Raw genomic sequence first — 9,975 nt, 5'->3', positions numbered from 1 at the left:
TTGGGGGTCTCCCTTCGCCCACTTCCCATCCCCTACTAGTTTGAAATGTCCTGAGTAGCATCAGCAAATCTCCCCACCAGGATATTGGTCCCCTTCCAATTCATGTGCAACCCATCCTTCTTCTACAGGTCACTTCTACCCCAGAAGAGATCCCAATAGTCCAAAAATGTGAATCCTTGCCCCTTACACCAGCTCCTTAGCCATGCGTTCATCTGCCCTATCCTTCTCTTCCTACTTTTACTAACACACGGCATTGGGAGTAATCCAGATACTGTTACCCTCGAGAACTTACTTTATAATCTCCTGTATTCTCTTTGCAGAACCATATCCCACTCTCTACCTATATCATTGGTACCAACGTGTATAACAACCTTCTGCTGGTCACTCTCCCCTTCCAGAATATTCTGCATCCGCTCAGAGATATCCTTGACCCTGGCACCAGGGAGGCAATACACCATTCTGATGTCTTTCTAATGGTTCAGAAGTTTATCAAAATGGTTCTTTAACAAAAACACAAAATAAGAATTTCTAGGATCAAGTGAATTATTTTAATATTCTCCAATAATATGAAACATGGACCATTTATTGCTAAAGAAATTCTTTACAGATAAAATTACTGTTTTGAAAGGAATGAAATGAAAAATAATTTTACAATAAGTTCCTGTTCAGCTTAGAAAAGGTTGAAATAACAAAACAATCAAATTAGCTCAAGTGCATTAAGAAAATAATTCAAGAACATTTTTCAACAGTATTTTTATTTTAGGCCAACTGCCAAATCATAATAAATAAGAACACAGAGTTTTATGCACAATAAATTGTTCATTTTTCATGCAGTCTAACAAGCGGAATTTAAATATACATGAACACTGGTGAACACATGTAATTTTGACAAAAGGAAAGTCTTGCCAGTACAGTTGGATAACTTCAGATATAAGCTGCATTAATCACTGAAAAGGTTCAGAATGTATCACATTGTACTTAGCCACAATTTAGATCAATATTTTACCTCTATGGCTTTCATCGTGGTACTTTTTCAAAAATGTAAACTACAGAATTCCAGTATATTACTGAGAGCCATATACTCAGGTTCAGCTGGTAGTTAAAAACATATTGCAATGCACCGCAAAGTAAAACAAATGGCTCATCCAAACATTTCCAGGAATCTTTTTCATCCCCCTCCCCAAGAGATCACTGTAAAATATAAAGTTTTTAGTCACTGTCACTGGTTAAGTTCATGGGATGTTGAAGATAAATAAACTCACTTACTGGACCCAGTTAGACAGGATGCTGTCAATTCTGTTTACATTAAAATTAAAATTCATGTACTTTAACTTAAAAGGGCAACTGCATGCATCTTGAGGGGTACAGTTTTTCCAAAGTAATTTGCTTCTTCCTTCCTAATTACATTTATGATCCATGCTGTCTTTGACCCTCAGTTTTGAACTGACCCCTACTGTTTGAGAATAGCATTTTGGTACCGGGTTCCCTGAGGAGCACAGCAGAATGCTAGTGTGTTGAAGCAGATGTGCTCCATTGACATCACTAAAGAGATTCCATGCAATGTTTCTGCAATCAGCTGGAACACGTTTTGCAAAGAAAACGTCCAGTTGGCAACTCCATTTTCTCTGCTCACACACAACATCAGGGATTATTATTGTTGGGGATGTCTTTTATGGTGAGTCTTATGAAATGTATGGAAGTACAACCAATTGAGTGAATGGTGTTGCTCAGAAGAATTTGTTATCTGAAAAGTCATTTGAAAAAATATGCTCTGATTCAGCACTGTGGATGTATCTACACCATAAGGACTGCAGCAGTTCATGAAAGCAGCACACCAGCACATTCTCAGGGGCAATTATGGACAGGCAACAAATGCTGGCTTATCTAGCAACACTTGCACTCTGTCGAAGAATTGAAAATAATTTAAATGCTACAGAGGCTGGAAATGTGAAATAAAAACAAAGGTGTTAGATAAACTCAGCAGGTCAGGCAGCATCTATGGACCAAAGCAGAGTTCTCATTTCAGATAAAAATTATCTTCCATCAGGATAGAAAACTGAAATATCATACTGTGCCCCTTCATAGATATTGTCTAACCAGTTCAGCTTTCCCGGCATATTTATTTTCATTTCTTATTTAGAATATTCTGAGCAACTCTTGAAGACGTAAAAATTTGTACTTGGTTTCAAACATGAGTCAAATTCTTCAATTTGCAACTGAATCTGGTTCCTCTGGATTGTGCTGTGAAAATGATCTAAGTTCTCTGGTGGAGAAATAGCTAATGTTGACAACTGCTCCAACATCAAGGCAAGCTTTTCATGGCTGATGTAGATTTTTGGGTTATAGAAGGGGACCTATAAATGACAGCTGTATGAAGATGTTGCATTGGGTCTTCCAAAGGCTGCAGCAGATTTACTAACAGAAGGAAATTACCATCTTAATCTGACACTTTTGGTTTTTGAGGAAATGCATTGTTCCTTTTGGACCTGCTATTCAGACTAGGTCTGTAGACAGCCATCAGGGTCTACACCTTTGACAGTTAATGATCAGGAGACCTGCTCCATCTCAAAGCTGGTGGGGGTGACAGGACACAGAATTACAGGCCCAAATCCATACATGTCACTCTCTATACCACTAATTTAAGGAACTTTTATTTAATACATCAAGGATAATGTAATAAACAATTTCTCCTCTGTCTTAGTCATTTGACAACACATTCCAGTTGACTATGGATAATCTTTTGATTAACAGTCAACGACAGTGACTTGGATCTTTATCAACAGTCATTAGGATAATTAAGGTCTACAGTTTCTTAAGGACTTCAGGGACACTACATTCCAGTTAGCAGCAACTGTGTACAGATTTAAAATGCAATATAGCTTACAGTATTTGGAAGGTTGTTTGGTTTCGGAATTATTAGAATTAATTTAAGGACGGTGACCGGTCTGTATTCCACATGAGCTCTATGTACGGCCATTTAGTTTGCAAACAGCGTTTGATTGGAGTGTCATCAGTTCGCACCATTGGATCCTCAAAACCCATGACAACAGCAGTTCCCTCAACATACATAACCTTTTGAAGAACAGAAGAAACATCACTTTAATAGCTCGAAGAGCTGAAAGGTATTTCATCAATTGAAAAGCATGTATTGTTTATTTTACAAGTATATTTTTAGGCATGGCCAGTATATTATAAAACAAGCAGTAAAGTCATGTGAAACTAGAAATGTGAAACGTGAAACTAATAAAGCATTCTATGACCAGGAAGGCTTTCACACGAAGCACAAACAGCCTCATTAACTTCATTTAATGCTCAGGACAGCTGTGTGAGGTATACTTAATCTTTTGACCTAAAAGAACACAGCAAATGAAAAAAAAGGATCATGAGGATTCCAAATTAAGAGGTGAGAGTTCTTTCAACTCCCAAGCAAGTGGCTGGATGCACAGTGAAAGGTCACTGAGGCTTTCATTCTCTGCAATGTCTAATTGTTCCCAGTGGTTGGTAAAGGTTTGTTTTAAGGTAATAAAAATGAAGTGTTTAATCAACCTGTTTTTCCTTTACTGGAGAATGTACCGTAACCTTTTCTGGGGGAGGGTCTCAAGAACCTCAGGAACAGGCCTATAAAAACAGATTTGTTTCCCTGCCTCTTTCTTTTTGCTTTCAATAAAATGCTGAACAATCTTGTTAATACAGTTCTGAAACTACTTACAGGGCAATGCAAAAAGAGGTCATTTTACCAGCCTGCACCACTGGCAGACTTTTAGGCTAGAAAATGATTGGCAACAGCCATCGGACTTTCTAATGCCTGCAGCTGGCAGGCAGGATTCCCCATAGCAATATGGACTTGAACGTTATCCCTGAAGAACCACAGCTAAAAGATTGAGAGTGTTGTGTCCTACTCACAGCACAATTACTTAGTTTCTCATCCAATGTGTCAGATTAAAATTGGAGCTTAAAATGATTTCAAAACCTCACCTTTCTACTACTGCTTTAATGCTTCAATAGCTTGAACTAGGATAAAAATCACAAGGCTATGGGGAAAATAAGTTCAAGAGTGGATTTAATTGGATATCTCTCAAAAGTTTGACAATGGTACGATGAACCAAATGGTCTACTGTGCTGTATAATTCTATATTTACACCAGTATTTATTTTTAATATAAGTGCACTTATGGTTTGGATAATACCAAAACATGAAGTGTAAATTCCTCAAAAAAAAATCTTCATTGATATTGTTGATATGCACATATTCAAATCAGGAAGTGACAGATAATTAACAGTTAAACTCTATTCTTGCCTCACCTTTTCACTGTGGTTAGACTGCTTCAACCCATTGTAGTGATACACAGTAAATGAATCGGGAATGGTAGATTCCTGAAAGTAAAACAGAATGGGAGACGTTTACATAGATTTTACACTTGAGTTTTCCCAAGTGCACTTTACAGCACTGGGATTCAATACTGCTTATCACATTATATTAGTCACACAATAATTAACTCAGAGTTGTCAATTGATCTAATTGAGTAATTATTATCACAAATAAATGTTCAGGCACACAGCACAGAGATTCTCATTAAATTAGGAAAATTAGAAGCGCATAGCACCCAATTACTGAAGAAAATGTTTAGATTAAGGCCTGGAGTTTCTGATCAGCTGTGCTAATTTCTCAGCACTACCTGGCTGAAGTAAGTCTAACTGATGTAAAAGATCTTTATATTTTAAGTGGAACTCAAATGTTTCAGATTGTATATGTTGGTTTAAAGAAGGCATCAAAACCCTCCCAGCTGAAATTAATCATGATTGGAGTTTCTTTTAATCTCACTTGAATTCTCAGGCAGAAAACAAGTTTCTGGGCTTATTAGGACTAACCTAATAAGCTTATGAAAGTAAATGTACTAAGAAATAAACTACTGGAATACAGTATAAGTAGGAAATTGTTATGCTAGTTTAATTTAAAAAAAAATCAGTAAAATAAAATTTGATTACACACAGGTAACTGATAAAAATTGACAAATGAATTTTTTGGTTATAATTCAGTTTATATTATTAAATATATCAATGTATATGTTTTAAGCAAATTGTGTTAAAATGCTGAAAGATTATGCTGATTCACAGCAAATTTTGCATTTGGCAAAATGTGCTTAAGTATGAGTGGAAAAGTAACAATGGATGCAATGTTGGATGCTTTCTCCACCTGGTTTGCCAATTCTGTGTCTCACAACCTTATACTCCACAACCACCTGATGAAGGAACATCGCTCCGAAAGCTAGTGCTTCCAAATAAACCTGTTGGACTATAATCTGGTGTTGTGTGAGTCTTAACCATCTTAGAATGCTGTGGAAATCATTTTTTCAGGAAGTTTCAATATGTTTAGAAAATGAGATAATTGAAAATATTCCAGTGCATCATTTGTTTAAACCTTTGTACAACCAAGGACTTTGAAAGTGTTGAATAAAATGCAGTAACAATTACAGATGATACTCTAATTGAAATTTCACAATTACAAATAAGAATCCATAAAATAAGACTCAACTGTTTAATGAGATAATTGGCTGCATAGATGCTTTTATCTATTTCATAGTTGTTACAAGAAAAACTTTGAACCCAGCATAATCTGAACTTTGCTACGTGTATTTTCAACCACAGAGTATAAAGCACTTCAAATAGATTTATTATAAACATATTCTAAGACCATAAGATGCAGAAGCAGAAGTAGGCCAATTGGCCTATTGCGTCAACTTGCAGGCTGATCTGATAATCCTCAACGCCATTTTGCTGCCTTTCCCTGTAACCTTTCATTCCCTTACTGATTAAAAATCTGTTGATTTCAGCTTTGAATATAATTAACGATCCAGCCCTAACAGGCTTCCACCAATTCACTGCCTTCAGAGAATAAATTCCTCCTCATCTCCATTTTAAATGGGCAACCCCTTATTCTGAGATTCTGTTCTTCTGGTCTGAAATTCTCTCACAAGGGGAAACAACCTTTACACAACAACTCTGTCAAGCATCCAAAGAATTTTATGTATTTCACCCTTTCAATGTCAATTGTGCCATAAAGTGAGAGACCATACACTGCCTCCTAGTTTTCTATGTATTCTAGTTTGAACATAATACAGTAAATAGAACCAGGAGTCAGCTATTTGATCCCTGTGCCTGTACCACCATTCAATTAAATCATGCTGATCTAATTGTACCCTGATTTCCATCTCACTGTGCGATGCCATCACCCTCGACTCCCTGTCAATCAAAAATCAAATGCAGCCTTGAATACAGTCAACAATTCAGATTCTACTGTACTCCTTGGAACAGAATTCCAAATAAAAACAAATTTTGAAAGAAGAAATTTCTCATCTCAGATTTAAATTAGAGATTTTGTTTTAAACTGTGGTGTTTTGGTTCTAGATTTCCCACAAGGTGAAACATCCTCTCAGCATTACCTGGTCAAGCTCCCTCAGAATCATATTTCAACACAATCATTCTTCTGAACCTCAATGAGCATCAGCCCAAACTGTTCAACTTTCCCTCATAACATAATTCCTTTATCCCAAAAATCAGCCAAGTAAACCTATTCTGAATTGCTTGCAAACGCAATAAACCTTCCCTTAAGTAAGGAGACCAAAACTGTACAGTCACGGAATCCCTACAGTGCAGAAAGAGGCCATTCATAAAGTCTGCATTGACCCTCCAAAGAACATCCCACCCAGACTCAGATCCACCCCCACCATCCCATCCCCATAACTCTGCTAGAGACTTTTATCATGGTCAATCCATCTAACCTGCACATCTTTGGATTGTGGGAGGAAACCGGAGCACCCAGAGAAACCCATCTAGACACGGGGAGAATATGCAAACTCCAATCAATCATCCAAGGCTGGAATTGAACCCGGGACCCTGGCACTGAGAGGCAGCAGTGCTAACCACTGAGCCACCGTACCACTCAGTTGTAGCAAGAATTATCTATTTTTATACCTTATCGCCATTGCAATAAAGGCCAACATTTCATTTACTTTCCAAATTACTTACTGTGACTGCATGCTAATGTTTTGTCATTCATGTATGAGGAAACTGATCTCATTTTACCACAGCTACTTGCGATCCTTCTCTGAGTAAATTACATTGTATTTTTCTTCTACCCTGCCAAAGTAGATAACTGCACATTTTCCCACATTATACTTCATTTGCCAAAGCTTTGCCCACTCAATTGATTTATCTGTATCCCTTAGTATTATTCTCAAGTTGCTTTCTTACCTATCTCTCTAATGCTAAACATTTGGCTATAATTTACCATTTCCATTCACAGTATTAATATAGATTCCAACTCGCTGAGGTCCTAGTATTGATCATAGTAGCAGCTCACTAGTTACAGTTTGTCAAGTTGAAAATTACCATTTGTCCTGACTCTTCTGTTTCCTGTAAGATGTTCAAATAACTGTTCAAACAAAGCTATCACCCCAAAGCCATGAACATACAACTTGCGTGGGAATCTTTTTATGTGACCCTTAAAAATCTAAATGCACAAAATGATTCCACTCTCCTAACACTGTCTGTTACATCCTCAAAGAACTGTAATTAATTTGTTAATTTCCTACACAACACTATTTGCATTATAGTTTTCTGAGTGTCCCATTATCTCCTTAATAATGATTTTAGTATTTTCTCCAATGGCAGATGTGAGTCTAACTGGTCTAACGCTTCCTGTCTTCCTCGAATAGATGTGTTCCACATGCAGCTATCCAAGTTGCTGGGACTTTTCCAGAATCAAGGGAATTTTGGACTATCACTACCAGTACACCCATATATTTTCCTATTATTTGTTTCAGATCATTACATAGAAGCCATTGGGTTCAGGGGACTTATTAGCCTTTATTCCTATTAGGCATCCTCGTACACTTTTTCGAAGTGTTGTGCTTGATTTCAATTCTTCCAACTCTTTTGTCTCCTGATTTTCTACTATGTTTGGGTTGCTTTTGGGTTTCCAACTGTGGAGATAGATACAAAATGCTTAATCAAAGCCTCTGTCATTTACTTGTTTCTGATTAATTCCCTAGTCTCATCCACTAACGAACGGATGCTTACTTTAGCTATACTTTTCCATTTTATAGACTAGTAGGAGCATTTACTGTCTGTTTCAATATTTCTCGCTCATTTTCTCTTGGTTTCTAATTTTTTCATTTTTTGTTTTAGTTATCTTTTGTTGGATTCTAAAAGAAATCCCAATCTTTTGGTCTACTATTAAGCTTTGCAAACCTTTTATTTTCAATGTTATAGAATCCTTAACTTTCTTAGCTTAGATGGAACTGCTTTCTCAGTTTTTCTTTCTCAATGAAATACATTTTTGGTGAGAGCCAAATGATCTCCTTAAATATCTCCCACTTGTCCACTTTAGCCAACTTTGACATCATGCCCATGAAACTGCTTTTATTTATATCTATATGCAATTGTTTTAGATCCAGGTTGCTCATCCTCAAATCAATTATGAAATTAGATCATGTTATGAAAGCTCTTGCCTAGAAAATCCTTCCCTGTGAAGTCATTACTTAATTCTGTTTCATTACACATTACCAGGTCTAATATGGTCTGTTCCCTGGTTCGTAACAGAATATCTTTTCCTAAGAAACTGTCTCGTGTACTCTTTCTAAACTTATCCTCCAGGCTGTTTTGTCAATTTGTTTCTTTCTTGAAGAATAAAAATAGGCTGTAATTACTGCAGTACCTTTTACAAATCTCCATTATTTCTCAAGTTATACTCAGTCTTTCAGAGTAACTACAGTTACGGGGCCTATGAACTATTCCCATCAATGAATTTCTTATCACTGCTCCAATTGATTCGATTTCTTGATTATCTCAACAAACATCATTTCTCACTATGCATTGATTTTATCCTTTATTAACAGAGCAAACCTGCCTCCATCTTCTTTCTTCCTGCCCATTCAAAATGTTAACATCCTTCAATACTCAGGTCCCAGCCTTGGTCACTTTATAAACATGCCTGTAGTGTGATTTATTTCTACTTGTACTTTCAATTCATTATTCTTGTTATGAATGCTGTGATTGTTCAGATAATTTTGTTTTTGGACCAATTTTTTTCCCTACTTTATTTGTTGGTGCACTTTTCTGTTTGCATGCTCTATGACTTCCTGTTACAACTTGGAACTAATAGCCAGAGTGTAACTGGGCTATCATTAGCATCCACATTTCCACCATAGGAACCTTTCCCCACCCTACTAATTAGTTTAAATGTCTCCCTTCAGACCTAGCTGAACAGATTTTCAAGACTCTGGTGCTTAAACCTGCCTTGGTGGAACAGCTGCCTGTTTGCTCATCACTACTGCCAGTCTTCCATGAATTGAACTGGAAATGTGTTGCTGGAAAAGCGCAGCAGGTCAGGCAGCATCCAGGGAACAGGAGAATCGACGTTTCGGGCATAAGCCCTTCTTCAGGAATGGGGAAAGTTTGTCCAGCAGGCTAAGATAAAAGGTAGGGAGGAGGGACTTGGGAGAGGGGCGTCGGAAATGTGATAGGTGGAAAGAGGTCAAGGTGAGGGTGATAGGTCAGACTGGGGTGGGGGCGGAGAGGTCGGGAAGAAGATCTCAGGTTAGGAAGGCGGTGCTGAATTTGATGGATTTGACTGAATTATATATAACGTTAAGGTAGCTGACTAGCACAACAACACTTAAGCGTATATCATCCACTGCTTTTTCTTCACTCGGAATATAAGCGAAGCTAGTAAAGCCTGGCAAAGTTACAAAACAGGGCTACTTGCATGCCAAATAGAATAAGCAACAATTGATATGCAGAGATAAGCGATTCCACAACAAACAGATCTGATCCATGTTCTGCAGTCCTGTTTGCTGATGACTGCACAATCTTCAACGTCATTCATGACTCCTCAGACACTGATGTAGCCCATGCCCAAAATGTGGACAATGTCCAGGCTTGGGCTGACAAGAGGCAAGTAACATTCACATGATAT

At 37.4% G+C, this 9,975-nt stretch overlaps 1 protein-coding gene across 3 annotated transcripts in view; it reads right to left on the bottom strand.

Moving 5' to 3' along the window:
- Positions 1–529: 529 nt before the first annotated feature.
- Positions 530–9,975, bottom strand: part of mindy3 (MINDY lysine 48 deubiquitinase 3) — a 136,150-nt gene continuing 126,704 nt past the window's right edge. For 2 of the 3 annotated variants that reach the window (XM_043690319.1, XM_043690321.1), the window contains 2 exons: positions 4,302–4,373; positions 530–3,072 (listed from right to left, as the gene is read on the bottom strand). In XM_043690319.1, the coding sequence (XP_043546254.1) occupies positions 2,923–3,072; positions 4,302–4,373 (222 nt within the window). In that variant the 3' untranslated portion in view covers positions 530–2,922. The remainder of the gene's footprint in view (positions 3,073–4,301; positions 4,374–9,975) is intronic. The other variant, XM_043690320.1, reaches the window with a different exon arrangement.

Source organism: Chiloscyllium plagiosum, chromosome 5 (assembly GCF_004010195.1).
Source record: "Chiloscyllium plagiosum isolate BGI_BamShark_2017 chromosome 5, ASM401019v2, whole genome shotgun sequence".
Taxonomy (NCBI): Eukaryota; Metazoa; Chordata; class Chondrichthyes; order Orectolobiformes; family Hemiscylliidae; genus Chiloscyllium; species Chiloscyllium plagiosum.
The sequence above is the reverse complement of the archived record's forward strand: the minus strand, read 5'-3'. Positions and strand labels throughout refer to the sequence as shown.